This window comes from Monopterus albus, unplaced genomic scaffold, assembly GCF_001952655.1.
Source record: "Monopterus albus unplaced genomic scaffold, M_albus_1.0 scaffold51.1, whole genome shotgun sequence".
Lineage (NCBI taxonomy): Eukaryota > Metazoa > Chordata > Actinopteri > Synbranchiformes > Synbranchidae > Monopterus > Monopterus albus.
Window position 1 is genome coordinate 1,499,195 of NW_018127931.1, and position 20,720 is coordinate 1,519,914.

Here is a 20,720-nt window from a genome sequence, read left to right on the forward strand (position 1 = left end):
AAAAATTCATGCTATACGTACAACCAAAAAAAGATTTTGTATTTCCATAAGTGAGGTAAAACTATGGAGTAATTTAAGTGTAGACATAAAAAATAGTAATAGAATTGACGAGTTTAAATATACAGTAAATATAAAGGTATGTGTCAATCAAGATATATGCAAGAACAGGCTCAATGATTAATTACATAGACAATTGTGGGTGTGGTGTACACTTTCTTTAGTATATTACTTGTGTGATGTAAAAATGTTAACACTGTTATATTCTTTTTTTTAGTATAATATGTGTGTGGGTAGAAGTGAATCATTTACTGCTTGCAAACCAATGATGGTAAGATGATGTCATGGGGTAGGACTGGATAAGTCTGACTTCTTCCTACTCCATTCAAGCATGTACTAGGTATAAGCAAATTGATATTGGATTATGTGTAAAATCATGTGTTGTCATATCAACTGTTTTTACATGCTTGAAAGAATAAATCAAATCAAATCAAACTGTAAACCAATTTATCACTCAACATTTTACATTTTGGGGACTTGCTTTTTGTCCCCATAAGGACATCAAGTCCCCCACTATTTGACTGTATAAATAGATTTATGTCACCACAACATGAGTTGTAGGGAGAAAGCAAATCACACTCACCTTAGCCCTGCCCCTCAAAGCCCTAGCCTCCATAACAAAACAGTGACAGAGAAACTGAAAGAAAAACTTGGCACTGAAAAACACTCGTATTGACAAAAAAATCAGAAGATTGTCACTGAAAGAAACAGCTTTGGCATTGAAAAAGGCTTACTTTAACAAACAAACAAATCAGAAGATTGTCATTTTTCCAGTATTAATACTTTTTCTTTAAATGCCATTTTGTTTTTCAATTCAACTGCTTCAATGCCAATGTTAGCTTTTTTAGTTATGGTTTTGTTTTTTAATGCCAAGATTTATTTTTCAGTGCCAAAGACTGAAGGCATCAGTCTGTTGCCATACTTGGAGACCTTTCATTTCATGGTACAGTAGTGAAATCCAGAGCAATTTTACATTTGTAATATGCAACACACACGAAATGGTATGTGGCACCCGAAGTTATTATACAGAAAAATGTATCAAATCCTAAATAGGAAGTATGAATATTGACTTTTGTTTGTTATAATGAAAACACATTAGGTCATTTGATATTTAAAGGAATAGTTGCCTAGAGTTAGATGGGAAAATTTATACCATTTTTAATGTCTGTCCAGTAAATATCAAGGAAGCAGTTGGTTAGCTTAGCACAAAGACTGCCGTCGCTCCTAAATCTAACATTCAGAGTTCTCAATGATTCATGAATGTATGATGTTTTTCTACCATTGTAAGCTTCGTAGTCTGAATTCACTTAGACAAGTCACTCGTGTACTCTTCTCTATTTCATTTTCTTTCTCTGCTGCTTTTTCATTTCTCTCAGGGTTACTTGCCAGCTAATGCAGAGAGAAGAGAAAGCGTCCTGCAGAGGAAGAGACAAGAATATTTTGGCTTCATCCAGCAATACTATGACTCCCGTAATGACGAACACCATCAAGACACTTACAGACAGGTATATATGTGTACTTTAAAGCACACACACATTCATGATACAGTTTACTTGTGCATTCAGTAATTTCTCATACATCTGGCTTTTTTAAACACCTATATGAATCCCTGAACTTGAAGGACAAAATAAGAGACAGATTACAAAAGATTCCATTTCCAATTGCAAGAACAATCTCTTGTCTCTAATGTATTCTTTCAGCACAAACCCATGATACAAAGCTGTTCATGTTCGTGTGTGTATGTGTGTGAAAGGGTGTGTTTTGACAGGATTGGGCCCTGCAGAAAGGATTACTGGAACCACTTATCTGGCAAAAGTGCTTTTCTATGTTTCTCTCCTTGTGTCCTTTCCTGTTTCTCCCCAGTGTACTCAGGACTGTTGTCTGTATCTGTTTACAGTATGTTGACATGGAGGCGGTGTGGTTGAGCTCTGTTCAAAGTAGACACAGCCAGCCCCAAGCTTCAGGAAGCTGCTTAAATGAACAGTTCTCTTTGGCTTTGAAAATATCTACTTTTACTCTCTTGTCGTTCTCTCCTGTCACATACACTTTCATTTATAACTTGAATACATCCCATTCATTTCAAGCCAGTAAGAAATGAAGTGGGTTGTCAATAGCAAAAACACACAATTCTCATATTTTGTCCAATTTCCCATTGATCTCCTCTGCACTGTGCCAAAAAGCTGGCATACTTTGTTTTGATGATTCTCTGGATGGCATCTTGAAGCCTCTTTTTCTCTTTCTCTGCCAAATTCTGCTTGTTTCAGCACTATATGCGGTGATGTAGTGAGCAGTGATTTATAATGATTTTTTCATCTGTGCTTGTGCAAATGCTGTTTTGGCACTCGAATTGCACACAACAGTGGATTTATATATATTTTGTCTAGGTGCTTAAGGGACTGTAGATGTATTTGCACACATGTAGTAGGGATGGGCATTTCAAGCTAAAATGTTATTCGATATTCACTGGGAACTATTTGCCAATTATTCAAAAATTGCTGAGTCCCAGTCCAGTGGCTCCATGTTGGCTAACACCATATTGCAAATTGGAAGATACTGTTTTAGATGGAAAAACAAGCAGGGTAGCGGCCCTCGAGGACTGGAATTGCCCACCCCGCTTGAGTCTGAAGGACAGCACTCCTTATTTTCCAGTTGCTTATATAATGGCAGATGACTGTCACATATGATTCATTTGTAAGTGCTGTTCATGCATCTGTGGTAGGAGAACATCTTTTCAACACTTGTCAAATGACTGCATAGCTTACATGCATTATTATCATACAGTTTATCCAGTCATGTTGTGACCGTTTTTCTTGATTGGACAATATACTTCGCTTGAACAAATGCCATTAAACTTTTCGTATATTTTCTTGACAAAGTTCCACACAGAAGTTTTTGATGGCTGTAGTCACTGCATGTTTCTGCTGTTTGTATTTGGCACTGTAGTAAAATGATATACTGACCTCATTATGGCATTATTTCCAGGTTCTGGTAAAAGCAAGGGAAAACATTGGATCCTTGTTTTTAAAGACAAAACCATTGCAGTATGAAATATTAATTTTTTTTAAAATTTTTATTAATTACCCATGCCTTGTGTAAAGATGTCACAGTGTTGGCAAAAACTGGCAATGCAGACTTAGAGACTCTCTTCATCAAATGCAAGCCATTTTATTCACCAGGAGAATTTTCCTCATTCATTTCGGTTGGTGTGTGTATATAACACCGCAGTACCTGGCTGACCAGATAACTTGCATGGAACTGAAACATCCTGACTCTGTTGTTCTAGGGGATTTTAACAGAGCAAACCTCACCCATGAAATGACCAAATACAGAAAGCACATCAGTTGTCCCACTAGGGACAACAACACATTGGACCACTGCTACATGGTAATAAAAGACGCCTATCGCTCTGTACCTGATGCCACCCTCAGTCTCTCTGATTACTGCATGGTCCATCTCATGGCAACACTAGGACATCATACAGCAGCTGTGAGAACGTGTGTGCCCAGCAAGATCTTCTGCACATACAACAACAACAACAAGCCTTGGTTCACAGTAAAACTCAAACGGCTTCGTTATTCCAAAGAGGAGGCCTACAGAAGTGGGGACATCATCCTATACACTAGGCCCACACTGTGTGACTCCACTCCTGCCTGAAAGCCTGTGCTGATCAGCTGGCCCCCATCTTAACACAGATCTTCAACAGATCACTGGAGCTGTATGAGGTCCCCTCCTGCTTCAAATGATGCACCATCATCCCGGTTACCAAGAAACCCTCCATTATAGACTGAGTGAATACAGACCTGTTCCCCTGACATCTGTGGTCATGGTAAGTAGGTAGGTACTTTATTGATCCCTCAATGGGGAAATTTCAGTGTTTCAGCAGCAATGGAGAACAAACAACATAACACCATGAGAACAATCACCACACACATATCTTGATACATTTCAGATTTTAAGAACAGAATTTACATATGTGCATATTAACCACACATTTTACCCCAGGATTTGAGTATTGCAATGTTTACCATTGCATAGTTCCTCATAATTTCACCTAGCTTATCCCTGTAGTGATGTATTGTACAGTCTGATTGCTGTGGGGAGGAACGACCTATGGTAACGCTCCTTCTTACACTGGGGATGTAACAGTCTGTCCCTGTCCATGCTGCCACCTGCCCAGCCCACAACAGCGTAAAAAACTGCAAATGCCACTACAGTATCATAAAAAGTCTGAAGGAGTGCCCCACGCACACCAAAGGACCTCCATCTCCTCAACAAGTGGAGGCGGCTCTGGCCCTTCTTGTACAGGGCATCAGTGTTTTCAGTCCAATCCAGTTTATTGTTGAGGTGGACCCCCAGGTATTTAAAGGTATCCACAATCTCAATGACTGAGCCCTGAAAGCTCCCCGGAGTGAGTGGTGGTGATTTCCGCTGGGGATCAATCACCATCTCTTTAGTCTTACTGGTGTCCAGGACCAGTTGATTTTTCTCACACCACTTCACAAAGTCAGTAACAACAGGCTTATACCTCCGTTTCATCTCCCAGCGCATTATGCCGGCTCTGCAGCCCCGCATTTTACACTGTATTTCCGAGGGAATCTCCAGCTTCTCCCTGTGAGGTGGCCGGTCGCTTCTGAGTGCTTAGTAGTTGGCTTCGGGTGTAAACAATGCAACCGGCGTCTCTTGACTCCGGAGCTCGCGAAATAGTAAGAGTCATAATGCAAACGCAGTAACAATTTGTACTCCTGGTAGCACAGCACCACTGAGGACTACAGCAAGAGAATAACACAAGCAAACACTAGAAAACTTAATAAAACCACGAAAGAAAACACGATGAGACCAGAGCTGCTGAAACTTGCTGCCATTCCGTGCAGCGCATGCATGAAAATCTTTGAGAGACTGGTGTTGGCCCACCTGAAGGACATCACAGCCCGCTGCTGGACCCCCCTCCTACTGAACAAACAGGTCAATGAACAATGCAGTCAACATAGCACTGCATTACATCTTCACCACAACTCCCCGCGGACCTACGCATGCTCTTCGTGGACTTCAGCTCTGCGTTTAACACCATCATCAGACATCTTTCACTTTAAACTGACTCGGCTCACTGTGCCTAGCCACACCTGTCAGTGGATCACCAGCTTTTTGACAGACAGGAAGCAGTAGGTGAGGCTAGGGAAAATCACATCCAGCACCTGGACAAGATGGTGACAAGTCAGTCTACAGATGGGAAGTTGAACAGCTGACCCTGTGGTGCAGCCAAAACAACCTGGAGCTGAACACCCTCAAAACAGTGGCGATAACAGTGGAAGCACCCACTCCCGACCGTACTCTGCAGCACTGTATCAGCAGTAGAGTCCTTCAGTTTACTGGGCTTTACTATCTCACAGGATCTGAAGTGGACTTCCAGCACCATCATCAAGAAAGCACAACAGAGGATGTACTCCCTGCACCAGCTCAGGGAGTTCAACTTACCCAAGGAGTTGCTGATACAGTTGTACAGAGAAATCATTGTGTCTGTTCTCTGCACTCCCAACACTGTCTGGTTTGGTTTAGCAACCAAACAGGACAGGAAAAGACCTCAGTGGGCAGTCAGGACTGCAGAAAGAATAATCTGTGCCAGCCTGTCCTCCATGGAGGACCTGTACATCACACAGGTCAGGCAGAGAAGATTTCTGCAGACGCTTCATATTCAAGCCTTTCACCAGTGTTTTTTGAGAAGAAAGCACGAGTTTAAAACTGTCGCCAACGGAATGGCAAAATCACTTCTAAGGCAAAGTCAATGTTTTTCAATGGTAGACGCACTTGTGTTCATGTTATACTGTATGTCTACATATTTGGCACTGAAGTTCTTATAATCACGTTACACTTCATATTCAGCCTTTCACCAGCGTTTTTTGACAGGCTTTCGACATCGGAAATCCACATTCATTTCAAAAATCAACATTGTTCAGTGAGGAATTCATTGTTATTAATAATCTACTGTGTCTAAAAACTGGACACAGAAGCTCCCATAAAAATCACTCCTACCTGCAAAAAATCAACAGTTTTCAATAGGAGACTCAATCTTGTTTATGTTATGTTGTGTGTCTAAATTTGGCACTGAAGTTCTTATAGTCACATGATACACTTCATTTTCAGCCTGTCACCAGTGTTTTTGAGAAGGAAATGTGTTTAAATGTTTTGCCAATGGAATAGAAAAATCACTTCTACCCGCAAAAAATCAAAGTTTTTCAATAGGAGACTCTCTCTTGTTCATGTGATAATGTGTGTCCACAAATTTGGCACTGAAGTTATTATAATCACGATACACTTCATTTTCAGCTTGTCAACTGCATTTTTCAAGTTGAAAATCTTTACTAATGTACATTGTACATTTTATTCAGAACTAAATGACATAACAGCAGTCATCTTAAACCAAAATCATGCTCCTAATCTGTCGGTAGATGGTGTCATGGGAGATCTCTTCCCAGCCACCACATGCAAAACCATTCCCTTTTTGGTAGTTGTCTTGCTTTTGCCTCTTCGTTGCACCTGTTGTCACTGTCATTTGCACGAAAGTAGGTGAAACTGATTCACAATCACTTGTGCTTCCCAGATGAACAGATTGTTATCCCAGACGTTTAACTGACTTGGTGTTATTCTGTGATGATTAAGTGTTCCCTTAATTTTTTGAGCAGCGTATAACCATGTGTATACCAATCTGGAAGCTCTTGTGCCATGGTGTACATATATTTATGGAAGCTGTCTTTCCTTTCCTCTCATTCCTTTCCTGTTTTATTATTGCACACATTTCCTATTTGAATGCACACACTGTTTATTCTCATTTTTATTGCTCTATTTTTGTTTTTGTTTTCTGTTCCTATTGCCTTCCAGCACATTGAGAGCCTCCGTACTGGAGTCAAATTCTTGTATGTTCAAACATACTTTGCCGTTAAAGACAATTCTGATTCTGATATTCAGTAATTTTTTTAAGTTTAATGACTATTCAAATATTCAAAAATCATTGCCCATCCCTAACATGTACCTGTTTGGTTGTCTAATGTTTGTCATTGTGTTCATATGGGATAGTCGTTCATCCATTCTGAGTCCCCATCTGTCTTTCTCGTTTGTCTCTTCTCATGTTTGTCCATCTGTATGTTTTTATATTTCATTTTATGTATTTATGTATGTTATTTGTAACTTGCCCAAATGGCTTGTGTATATACATATGTATGTATATGGATGCAGCAATTGTAGAAGTCCCAACTTGTACTGCAGGTTTTTGAAGTTCTGCTGCTATTTTGTTCTCTTCCATCTGCTATGCTATCCTTGTGATTGCTTGTTTTTCCTGCTTCTAACACATCAGTTTCAAGGATTGAATGTTAATTTGGTGCCTAATATACCCCACACACCGACAGGTGCCATGGTAATGAGATAATTGATGTTTTTCACTTCACCTATCAGTGGTCAATGTTATGGCTGATTTGTGTACATTTTCAGCCTGCCATGTTGTTCTTTGCAGATGGCCTGGGCAGTCTTGTGAGCTGATTGTAGATGTCTGCAGTTTTATACAGTATGGTGGAATGAGAGTCTTTTGAACTCCATCATATGTGCTAGAGAATCAAAAAGGAAAAATGCACTGAATGCTGCTGAAAGTTGCAAAAGTGGTGCCGATTCCCAGTGGAATCAGTAGTATAAGTAGTTATCTTTTGTTGTAGTTTTTATGATGATATTGCTATTTTATATGATACAGTATATAGTTGAATTGTTTTAACTAGTGAAGCACTTTGGGTCAATTGATATCGAAAGGTGCTGTATAAATAAACTTTACTTACTATACTTACAGTGCTTGGTTAAATTGCACAGAAACGCGTTACTCAGTGACATTTGAATCATCACCATTAGATTTTTCAATCCGAGTCTTACTGAGAAGACACACTGAAAGTGAAATGTGAGCACCGTGTAAGGGCTACTAAAGCGTGGTTCCATTCAGTCTGCGCTGAAAGCGAGATGTCAGTCGTGCGTCCTGTGCCTTTGTCATCAGAACAGCTGTCTGTCTGTCAGCAGGACAGTGGCAGAGGAAAGAGTCTTCATTAGGCGGTCAGAATGCACATTCGTATGTACTGGACAAAAATAATTTTCATATAGGCTCATCGGGAAGAAATCATGTTTTTATGTACCCTGTGGATTTATTGGTTTTATTGATTTTCTCCAGCTCTACAGGGGGAGAAAGTGAAATTAAGCAGCCTTATCAGTTGTAATAGATTCTAGTAGACACAGAAAACAGGATTTGTGTTATTTAAACAGTTGACTGTGGAGATTATGCTTTACTAAATGCAGAAGAGGCGAAAAAACAGACACAGAGCGTAAAAATGCCAGGGTTCTACAGGAGACGCACATTTTATATGATGGTATTAATATAATTTTATTTGCAGCATGAGATGGGCATGAGATGCACATAGATAATGCTTCCAAAAATGTTTTTGTTGTGGATTAGACGTTACTCTCTTAATTGTGACTGTTCTGATTGACGGGCCATGCTAATTTTACGTTCGCTGCCTTTGCTAAGGAGGTTTGTGAACACCCACCCCTTCCTTAGAACATCTGAGAAAATTTTAGCTGGTCAAAACTGGTTTAAATGTAGAATGTTGAGGGCAAGTACAAGAAGTTGACTTCTATTTTGGCACTCATGAGTGTAATTGTGTGTGTTTGTGTGTGTGTCTAACATCTTTTTCTCCCATGTTGCTGTCAGATCCACATAGATATTCCTAGGATGAATCCTGAGTCTTTGGTGCTGCAGCCAAAGGTGACAGAGGTAAGGTGGACAGAGAAGGCAGGACTGTGGCTACAACTCAATCTGCAGTCCTGTCAGTAACAAACCACACACTCTCTCAAACAGTCCACCTCCTGTGGTCTGGACTACAGTATTTTAGTTGGCTTGCCTCCAGCCACTGTCCTGCATTCATCTGGCTCCCATCTGATGAATCTGCCCGCCTGTTGTGTTGTTCATCTGCAGGGTATACACTCTGAAATGGTGTAAATGTGGTCTCACATACAAAAAAGTTCTCTCAAACACATAAGCTCACCGAGATAGATTGACATGCATAGACACACATGCACACACTCAAGACCACTGGTGCTATCCATTTCAGACCGCTGAAATCCCCGTCTGCCTTCAATCACAGACACCAATCCACTAACTGTTGCTTTTTCTCGGTCTGTGTCACTGTCTGTGATGGCCAGATCTGTGCTAACCTGCCCGTTGCTTCAGTGTTTGTCTTGTTTTCTCTCTTTCTCTCTCTGCAGATTCACATTGACATACCAAGAACTAATCCTCTTATTCCTCTCTTTCAACAAGCTTCTGTCCAAGAGGTGAGACCCCCACCCTCTCTGCTGCACACACACCACCTCATCTAGCAGGGTTTTCCCCTCTGCTTTTAGGCATATGTGGGTGGGTTGAATCCAAGTAATAGACAAAAAATTAGCTAAAATAATATTAGGATCAGATAGAAGAAATTGGGCTTAATATTAGAATAATATTAAAACTCAAAGTATGGCATAAATACAGTTCATGATCCAAGGAGCCAAGATGTCATATTATTTGAGAATTTGAAATGGGGAAAACCCTTGCTTCAGTACACTGCATGATCTGGCATGGGTGCACACACAGAAGCACAAACTAAGAACACCTACAGAAGAATTACATCATACTACCTGCACTCACGCAGGTGATCAGGTCCACATTAAGTTTCACACTGCATGTTGTGCAGCCTCATACTTCTTTGTTCTGCTTAGTTAGCACAATTGAACAAAGCATTTCTTGCTACAGTTGGGTACTGTGTTGGAGGTGATATAAGAACTAGTCTTAAAAACCAAAGGTTTAACTATCAGTGGGAGAGAGGGCACATTAAGAAAAACATACAAAAAGGCACATATTTCCAGAATGCTTAACTATTAACTCATAATGTACATTACTTTGGATGATAGTGATACTTAAATGCTTAACAAGTAAATGTGGTTACTTAATTTCTGCTATGAAAAATATTCTTGGTGTGGAGGAAGTTGGTTTGGCATGCCTGAGGGACTGTCAGTGCATCTTAATGCAACTTAATACAGAAAATTAACTTAATGCCATTCATACCTAAGCTGATCTTATTCGTTCAGTGCTTCTGGGAGGTCTTGTCATACATGAAGCCTCTGGCATGAGAAGTACAGGAATGAAAACACACAGAAAAATCTCATAATGCGGTGCAGGCTAAGGACGTGGCTAGGGCTCTGGGCTCCTCTTTTTGCACATACAGTAGGTGTGAGCAAGCACACGTGCACACCCCTGACAGCATACACAGTGTAGGGATGTGTTTTAAAAATAAAATGCCAAAATGAGGAGACATGCTAACAGTTATCAGTGTATAGATTCATAGATGTATACAAAAACATTCATTCATACACAGTCAGTCGTACACAGTGCCCCAGGCAACATCACCTCCTGTTGCCCCTGTCTTGTACCAGCTACAATTCAGGACTATAAAAGAAAGGAAAAAAATAATAAGGTCAGACAAGGAAGAGACTACCTCTTCTCTACCTACTATTCTTTGTATGTACAGTATGTACTGCTGCTGTACTGAATATATTATTTGTTTCTCTCCTTACATCACTTTGTTTTCTCTTCGAACCCATGTCCTCTCTCTCATCTCCACACCAGCTCTACCCTTTGCGTGACAAACGAAAGCCACTAGTGTGCAGTGAAATATTCAAGCGGTGTGCATCTTGTACATTGTGGTATGCAACAGACTCCAAAGGCCCTTTTTCTATATTGTTATAGTTCCTGCGGTGCCACCTAAAATGTCACCTCTGCTTCATTTCATTCACTTCTTTGTCTCAGCACATCCCCCCCATGGGGCTTGGAGAGATTTAGTCACGATGGAAAGCAGTCAACAGTCTGTTTCATTTCAGGGAGAGAGGCATATTGAAGTAATTCTGCAGTGATTTCCTGTGTGGTATCTAAGTGTTAGTTTTTTTTTCTTGTTTTGGAGAACAATCCTGTCTTCACAAGATGTTGATAATCAGCAATTACAAGTTCTCAGTGTGAAGAGAATTTATTTATTTATTGTTTGTCTCAGACAATTTTGCCTCCAAATTGTAATTACAGGCTGACAGAGATTCATCAGTAGACCTCTGAGTCTGCATAGCAAGAATTCAGAATTTCTGTTTTCTTTTTTGGCATTTAACTGATGCTTATATCTATAACTTCTAAGAAGTGAATTTATAGTAACATTTAAGTGTGTTTGTTGACTAATTGATTGGGTATTGGAGAGCCTGAACCCATGATCTTTTGAATCTTTTGACAGTGGACTCATCCTTTAAGCCTCATTTAGTGATATTCACTTTGTGAGGTGGTGGTGAAGAATACTTTGAATTGACACAGTTTTTTGTATCAGTTTCCTTTCTGTCTCTTGAGATTACCCTTATCACGGTTTTTGGGGGTCTGGAAATAATGACTTGGACCCATAGCGTTTTGATATAGGAGACACAGAAAAGCAGAAGCTCTGCATTACGAGAAGAAAATGAAGTCAATATGAGATTAACAGAATTTTCAAGTATCTAGTTTAGTTGTATTTTGAGGAAAACAGTATGATTTTGATAGTAGCTGAAATCTTTGGCTTTCTGTGTCTTCAGTCTTTCATATAGAAATGCTGCCACACAGAGACACACCAAGGTGGAATTCTTCACCCATACCACAGTGGGTGTGGGCAGCGCGGTGTGTATGTGCATGGGTTCACTCAAGGCGGTTTTGTGTGTAGATGCCAATGTGCAATATGCATGCCAGCTTTTGAGGTAGTATGAAAAGAAAGTCCCATTAGCCACTCTCCTTGCTAGCACCAGCACCTCTTCTTGTTTGATGGATGGGGCTTTGATAAGGAAAGAGGAGGTATGGAGGCAGGTGAAGGTGATTTGAGGAGGGAAAAGCAGGAGAGAGTGGCATCTTTCTGGTCTTTCGTAACACCGATTATATTATTTAGAAATGAGAACGTTTGTGCACACATCTCCCAAAGAATGACATTGTCGTGTTTGTTTTTTTTATATACAATAATGAGCTATGAGTTGATTTAGAAAGTGACAGAAACGTAACATGTTCTCAGAAAATCAGAAAGAGATCACTGGGTGTGGTATAGAAAGGTGTGGGGGAGAGTGTATATTTTTGGGGAAATCTATTCTTGCACCAGAAAAAACAAGCTGAGCATCTAGCCTTCTTTAATTCACTGGGGCTGACATCATTAAACAGTTACCCATAACGAAGATGGAAGCATTTGCCTTGTAGAAGATACTGAAGTAGGAAGACAGAGAGATGGAGGAGGAGAGAGACTTAGAGGGGAAGATCAAGAGACCTAAGCTAAGACAAAGTGAGTGTGAAAAAAAGAAGAGAGGTGGGAAGGGACCAACATCAAAGCAGAAAACAAAGTTCACAGTGAGCCTTTTTTGTGTACAAAGAAATGCATCTGAGGAACTGAGGAGTGAGGTGTTGCACTGTGCTGATAGAGAGGCAAAGATACAAAAATCCTCAATGATCCACAATGTCCAAAAATCATCACTGAAGATTCTGCCTGTGTAATCATTCATTTGGGCAAACAGTCAAAACACAACTGGAAAGCTTCAGCAAATATTTTCTGAAAGATTTTTTATTTTATGGATTACTCTTCATACAGGATTTGTAGTTTAAAATGCTGTACAATTAGACAGTAAATATCATACACTAACTGCAAACAGGGTGGTCCATCCATCCATCCATCCATCCATCATCTATACCACTTATTCCTGAATAGGGTCGCGGGGGGCCTGGAGCCTGTCCCAGCTGACATTGGGTGAGAGGCAGGATAAATCCTGGACAGGTCGCCAGTCTATCACAGCAAGCAGGGTGGTATAAAACTATATTGCAGACACATAAAGAAAAGAATGATTAAGAACATATATGAAAACTTTGTTCATTATTGTGATGTGTGTGAATATTAATATTTAATATTGAATACCTGGTTAGATTAGGCTACCATTGCCGGATTTGGATGGGCTCTCTCTTTAGTGTGGAGCTGCTTCTCAGGTGGCCAGTGTTTCCTTTCAGGATGCTGGCTTCACCAGGGTCCTCCTACTGTTTGGCATTTGCAATGTCTCAAAGGAAAACATTTAAATTAAACTGATTATCACAGGATCGTAAAAGCGGAATTTTTCAACTGCGCCTGGTTTTGTGAATATATTTTACATCCTGCTGGCTGCACTGTGACCAGAGGATGTGGAGAAAAATACAGGGCCTGAGGTTACTGCATGTCTGGGAATGTTCCTGTATGATCAGATTGGATTTTGTGCCCATTCAAGGAGATCCTTAAACTATCACGTAATACTTTATTTTGTGACTCTTTTTTTTTAGCTTTAGGTCATGTCTAAGATGATAATTCACCATTGTAACATTGTAGGGTTAGGGTTAAAGTTAGGGGCCATGGGCCCTTTAGTGCTACGTCAGAGTACTGCTGGTTTACAAAAATAGATTTAAAGATCACTATACACAGCTAAAATAAAAATGTAAGAAAAAAACTTTCTTGTGGCGATGTAAGCATGCAATCTACATAAAAATGAATTGAACACAAAAATGCAGATGGGAGATGCACACTTAGGAGGCTAGAACCTTCTTTCTTGTTTTTGAAGTATCTGGTCTGAGGAGTGGCAGTGACCCATGTAGGCATGCGCCAGCCCGAGCAAAAACTTTGTCTGTTTGGCTCAGAAGTCCTCAGGCCCAGTCTTCTGACTGGTTGGAACTCATGTCATGACAGTGAGCTCTTGTTCTGTCCTCCAGGGCATACTCTAAAAGATTCACACCCAACTACAGATAAGGTAGAATTAGAGATTAATCCTTTGGGCGTGTATATAGTTCATAACTTCCTCCACCATGGTTATGTTTGAAATACACGTGAAGTTCCACTTTGCCCTGCTGTAGGCCCATCATTTAAATCCTCTGGATGCTTAGAACGGAGGTGTCTTAACTATGATGATGTGTTCTTATGACATGCCAGATGTTGGTTACAAATGTTACATTTGACTAAATGGACCACAAAAGCTCAAAATGCTCCAACACATGTGACCTTTTTTCCTTTCTTGCTCCCTTCATCATCCAGATCAACCTCTCCAAATAGCAAATGCGTTTGTCTCTCCAACACAAAACCCCACAAAATCTGACCATTTTCACAGACCTTTACTGTGTTAATGGGATGTGGCACATACAGGTAACAGGAATCACTGACTGAGGATGAGCAGTTGTGCATTCCATCAGCCCCTAGTGACGAACGGCCAAAATTTGAAACGTTTTATGAACGAATGTGGCCACTTTGATACACATCCTGAAGCATAAATACTAACAAATACAAATTATCAACTTAAACATCAATACCCACATCTGTAGTGTTCCAGTCAGACTCCCAAAGCAATGTTGCGCCAGTTGAACTACTTTCCTCTTCACCAGCTTGCAAGGCCTCAAATTGGTCTGACTGCTACTTTGCACACCTCACAACATTCTAAAATGTATAGTTTGATTATTAAAATCTGTCATTCTGACAACCTATTATTTTCTAATTTTGACATTTGCAGATATAATTGGATTTCAGAGAATAATTGTATAAAATGTCAGTAAATGCAGTATTTGCATCATCTGTGAGTGAAATAAGTCAGTTAATGGATCAGATTTTAGCTATATCAACAACTTATTGGCTTTCTGTTTGATATTATGTTAAGGTATAAATTGACAAGTCTGTGTAATGTGAATATGTTACTGTCTACGGACTACAATTTTTACTCGTGTGTGTGTGTGTGTGTATAAGATTTTCGAGCGGATCTTGTTCATCTGGGCCATCCGCCACCCAGCCAGCGGCTATGTGCAGGGCATCAATGACCTGGTGACACCGTTCTTCGTTGTCTTCGTCTTTGAGTACATCGGTGAGTGCCATCTCTTCCTCTGCCCCTCTCTTTTTCCATTTCAGTTTCAATTTAAACTACCTAATCTTTTGTCTGATGTGCTTTAGACGTGAGGGCCAGTAATATGTCTCTTTACTAAAAGTACTGCTCTCCACAGCACAGAGTGGCAGCTTTTGTAACTGGCAGGACTCAGGGCTTACTTACTGGTTCATCAGCACAGGTCACAGAGAATCAACCCATGGACCCATGAGACAGCCTCTCTTTTTACAACTCTCTGGCCAATGAACTCCTCCTACAGCTCTCTAACCTCTGTTCAACTCTCTTTTCTTCCATCCATCTGTTCTGCTTTCATTTAGATATTCACTTGTGTTTAGCGGGTGTTGAAATGGGCTCTGTTTGTCAAAGCGTTCTGTTTAGCACTTAGATTAGACTGCGTATACAGTATACTGTATGTGACAGCACGACGTCTAGGTATGTGTATGCTCATTCGTGCACACAACACTGTTCTCTCCAGAGCCCTCCTGTTGTGTGCATTTATGTTTTGCCACATTTGCACAGATTGTTTTATTTTATTCTCACAGTTGCTTCTTGTGACAATATACACACACTGTCAGATGCAAAGCACACACAGACTCTATAAGCAGTTAGAGGAGAAATGAAGACTGTCAGTGTTTCAGGGATGATTTGAATTGTCAAGACTGTAAGGAGGAGCTGTTTAAAAGTCATTAATGCTTTTGCATTTGCACTTCCATCAGAGGAGAAGTTGATAGCCCTGTTATCCAGTGGATGGGAGTTGGTTTTGTGGGTGTTTTCAACACATGCATTTCTAATAAGCATTTTTGCAGCATCCCCCTTTTCTTTATATATTTTGGTTGATAATCAGCAGGGAAGGGAACTGTACATACAGATGTGTGACATTAAGTGATAAGAATCGGTCCCATGCTATTAGAGCCACTACAGCTCTGCTGGATGTGTGGGTTTCTGTGGTTCCTCAGAAATGTGTGCTCCTTTTTGCATCTAACATACACAGCAGTAAACTGGGTTTTCTGATTTTTTTTACTCTTATTTTGTTTTGTGTGTGTGTGTGTTTGAGCCCATCAATACAACAATACAGCAGTATGAGGATTTTCTTTTTTCCTCTTATTTGTCATATCATTGTAAATGGATTATTTGGGGTATTTAGGTTTTTGTTTGAACAAAACAATTAGACATCATGTTCAGCTCTGTGAGAATGTGAAGGGCATTCTTAGCTATTTTGACTAGTTAGCTGCATAATGATTTATAAAGGAGTGATTCTGTTGACTTCTGTATTTTAAACTAATTAACTTTGCTTATCCTTTATTTATTCCACTCTTTTCCTTTATTATTGTGTTCTCCTATGTCTGGTTTCTTGTGGCTTTTCTTTTGCTCAGTCTTTCTCTAGCCCTGCCTCTCTCTGCATTTGTTTCTCCTCTCTCTGCCTTTCTCTGTGGGCGAGTCAGGCTTGTGTCAGATCTTCAAAGCATCTCCCCGCACTTTGTTCCCCTGCATCTCCATGTGCTGATGAGCCTTGAATAACATACCCAGTCAACAAACCTTCAGACGTACCTGGCTGGCATCCTACACAAAGGGTTGATGCACCATGTTGTTGTTGTTAGGTGCTCTTGTTGTCTGATGCAGAGAGGTTCGGCTCTTTCATGAGATGGGCCTAATTCTGCTCCTTCGTGGAGGGATAGGAAATATAAGATATACTGTCTTGTGCTCCCTTGCTCTCTGGCTCTCGCTCTTCTTCTCTTCTCATCTATTTTTCTTTCTTCATTTACATTGCACTCTCCCTTTCCTCTGTCTTTTTCAGTTTGTAAATCTAGTGAAAGCAGGAAGTAGGGCTTGGTGATAAAGTGACCTTTTTAATTATTAGGAAAAAATCCCACGACAATGATGATTAACCAATGAGTAATTTACAATAAATGTGTCTGTTCTAAATTTAGGCTAACACTATCACTATCACCTTATTAGGCTACAGCAATAGGGCTGTCTGCCAGTGTAGGGCCAACCCATGTAAAAAATAAATAAATAAATAAAACGTGTTAAAACAGAAGTGACTGTCAGAAGAGTCGGCAGCATAGGACAGTGAAATTGTGGCAAAGAGATGTCACCCATCGTGGTGATTTGGAAATCAGGGTATCACCATCAGGGTGATATCTGCTAATAGGCAGGCGACCTGTGCTGACAAAGACATTAAACAACAAATTTGTTCCACAATTTGAAAAGCTAATATTTCCATCCCACCACAAATTTGTGGGCCCAAGCCCTAACTTTCTGTCTCCGAAGTGATTTATCACTTTTTTCATAGATTCGCAGTGGGGTGGTGGAGTCAAGTTTCATCAGCACAGCACTCCTCACATTTTATAGATTTGTGTGACAGTGGGTATGTAGGGCACAGTTTGGCAGTGGTGATGCTACAAGGCTCTAATCCCCCCCGTTCAGGAGTAACAGTAATATGTGTTTATTTATTTGCATACATTGGTCTGTGTACTGAAGTCTCCTCTGAAGATGTCAGTTTAAGGGATACAGTATTGGCTATTGCTGGCGGGGGGCCTTTATCATTCTGATTATGGCAGCATTTCATGATCAGTGGCCTTAAAAGCTATAAACCAGAACAGGGAGCAAGTGGCTTTGATCTGCTTGTAGCAAAGCAGGTCAGTACACCGATCAGCCATAACATTATGACCACCTGCCTAATACTGTTTACATAGGAGTCAGCTTGGCAGTTGTTTGGCACTCCTGTCACTCTGCAGCTCACTGTGCATCTTCTGTGAATCCATTTGCTTCCACAGTTCTACTGTCAGGAAGAGCACAGATGTGCCTACAATTCAGTGAAAAACGTATGTAAAGGAGTGAAAACCGTGGTCGTGAGGACAAGTTAGAATTTCTTAGACAAATCCAACAGCCTCACCACTCTGTGTGATATCACCACTACAGCCCCTGACTCTTTCTCTTCATAGAGACCAATGGACAGTATTTCTCATTTTCAAACATTTCAACAAAGTTTTAAATACATTTTAATCTTTTGAAAAGTACAAATAGAAGTTAAAGGTTTAATCTACAGTAGGGCAGCCTCATCATCAGTGAGCTGTGGACGTCCATGACCCTGTTACCTGTTCACCATTTGTCCTTCCTTAGACACTGTTGGTAGGTACTTGGAACAGACAGTTTTTTTTATTCCCGTCCCCTGCCAGTGGTCATAATGTTATGCCTGATCAGTGTATAGGCTTATGTCCTATGTAGGTGTCACACTTACTAAAATGTGATGCTTCTCAGTATTAATGAATGAAAATGAAAAATATGCTTTATAAATTATATTGGTCAAATTAGTTTTATTTGATATCATGCATGCAGCATGATATTCGTTATTCTAAATGTATTGCTGTGGAGTACTTGGCATGATTTGCCTCAGTGCAGCAGCAATGTCCCCAGCCAGTAGCTAAATAAGAATCACAGCCAAAGTTAGCTAAAGAAAGTACAGTGTGTGTCTCATTTTTAAACATTGCTTATTATTTAATTGAACTAGAGGTTTTATTTACTTTTTACATTTTTACATGTGCCACCCCTTTCTAAGTCTATGCCCAGCCTGGCCACCCCATCAAAAATTTTCTAGATTTGCCCTTGAAGTGTTTGATGTCTGACTGGATACTTAATGTAGGATACTGTTATATGCTCTAAATGAGCAAACTACATGCACAAACAAAAGACAAATTATAGGTAGTGGTCTAAGATGCTAAAAAGACAGCTAGTGGGATGCAGGCTACAAGCCAAATGGATGACAACTGTGCACCTGTTTCAAAAAGACAGCATCACCAAATCAAACCATTTCTAAATTATTTCAAAAGATTATGACAATATGAAAACAAAATGAATAGCCTGTTCACTGCAGTGCTTTCAAAGTAGTACACCGCAGTCCCGTGCATTATAAAGCTGTCACTGAGCCAAAGTATAAACACAGGTTGTTATTACAAGTACTGTAGGTGCACTTTGTTAGTAGAAAATACAGGGTTCCTTATGGCTGTTTACATACATGTAGAGCCATTGGCCTATTCTTAGGCAATGTAAAAAAAAATCTTGAGAATATTTTCTCTAGGCCTATAGCAATTGTCAAATCAAAAACATTCCCGCACGGAAATCCGGCACAGTGCCGGAGAACTTTAAGCCATGGTATCCTTTTTACTCACTAATCCACACCAAGTTTTCTCTGTTAACATGCTCATGCTCAGATTTAATTTTCTAATCCTTGCTCCAAACATGTTGGTTGTGTCTAAGCAGTTTAAAGCCCTGAGTGAGTTTGAGTGACAGCCAGTATCTGAAACCTGATTAAAACTCTGTTCTGTTTGCAGCTGTTTAATCTTTCCCCTAAACAAGTCTATTCAGTTCTCTTTTCCACAGTGTGTTTCTCTCTTTTTTCTTTGTCTAGCTGTCTTTTTTTTTTTTTTTTTGATTTTATATTGATTAACTCCCAAAGGCTTAACAGTGTAAAGGTGGTGGTCTGTATACGCACTTCCCTAACAACAGGCATGGATAGGTGTCAAAACAAAACATCACATCACACCCACACTCTGCTCACCACAAGATGCCCCTGTATGTGTTGGTTTGGTTGGTAGTTTACTTGTTTTTCTTTTGTTCCTCAATTCTTTCCTGTCACTTTATTAGTGCCTCTTTGTTTTTCTTTTTAGCTCTCTTGCTTGGTTTCTCTGGGTTCTTTTTCCGAGCTGTCTTGGTTTGGCACTGCAGTGCTTCTTCAACTGCCATGCAGTTCATGTATCTTTTGATGATGAAATGCAGAGTGATGGCTGAACCTCTTAACCACTCCATTTTTACAGTACTCCTCCTTTCTTTTCCTGTCACCTGCTTTCATGACCACTTGATTGTTAATCCAAATACAGACAATCCAGTCAGCAGATCACTGATACACTCTTGATACCATGGGAGCAAAAATGCCTCTAAAGTTGATGTGTGTCCACTTGAACCTGCAATCTGGCAGGGTTTCCTTTTGTCAGAGGAGAAATTGATTTGGTGAGTCCATTGTTTCTTGTTCTTCAACACTTAGGCATTACTTAGCCTGTGTCCTCTCCCTGTCTTCCACAGCGTAGCGCCTCTCCCATTATACAACAATAAAACTCATCTAATTAAGGCCAGGATGGGTCACGATGGGCCAAGGAGCAGGGCCAGTCCTCGTTTAATGTGGAGCCAGCCATTGATTGGCCAGTGGATCCATAATGCAATCTGCATACCAGTGTCTAAGTATGGATCTGCAGAGAGATGAGAACAAGGAGGCAAGTTAGAGGGACAGAAGACTAAATGAGATGGTATAATTTGAAAATCCAAATAGGTGAGGGTTTGACAACCATGAGTGAAAGAGAAGGAGAATGTTATTTTCTACTTCTACAGTAGAAAATAACAGGATCCAGAGTGTCTCTTGGCAGACTTAAGGGTAAGAAAGAGTGAGAGCATGGAGAATGACAGAGGGAGACAAACAACAGAGCAGAAAACCCGGAATTTCAAAAGGGGGGAAAATGACCAACTTATGAGGTGCCCACATGCTGTCAGGAAGCAGCCAATCCAGGCAGTCCTTCCTTCTATCAACTAAAAGATGAATGGCCTGATGTACCATATCACCATCCTCTGCTTTGAAGCTGCACTTGTGATAGCAGGCAGAAAGTGGCTGGCAACAACTTCTCTGTTGCTAAGTCACCACCGTG

The 20,720-nt window shown here is 40.3% G+C and overlaps 1 protein-coding gene across 5 annotated transcripts in view; it reads left to right on the forward strand.

Annotated features, from left to right (window-relative positions):
* The window catches only part of tbc1d22a (TBC1 domain family, member 22a), a 185,689-nt gene that overhangs the window by 66,335 nt on the left and 98,634 nt on the right, over positions 1 to 20,720 (forward strand). For 3 of the 5 annotated variants that reach the window (XM_020601293.1, XM_020601292.1, XM_020601296.1), the window contains 4 exons: positions 1,434 to 1,562; positions 8,789 to 8,851; positions 9,343 to 9,408; positions 14,895 to 15,009. In XM_020601293.1, the coding sequence (XP_020456949.1) occupies positions 1,434 to 1,562; positions 8,789 to 8,851; positions 9,343 to 9,408; positions 14,895 to 15,009 (373 nt within the window). The remainder of the gene's footprint in view (positions 1 to 1,433; positions 1,563 to 8,788; positions 8,852 to 9,342; positions 9,409 to 14,894; positions 15,010 to 20,720) is intronic. The other 2 variants (XM_020601295.1, XM_020601294.1) reach the window with 2 other exon arrangements.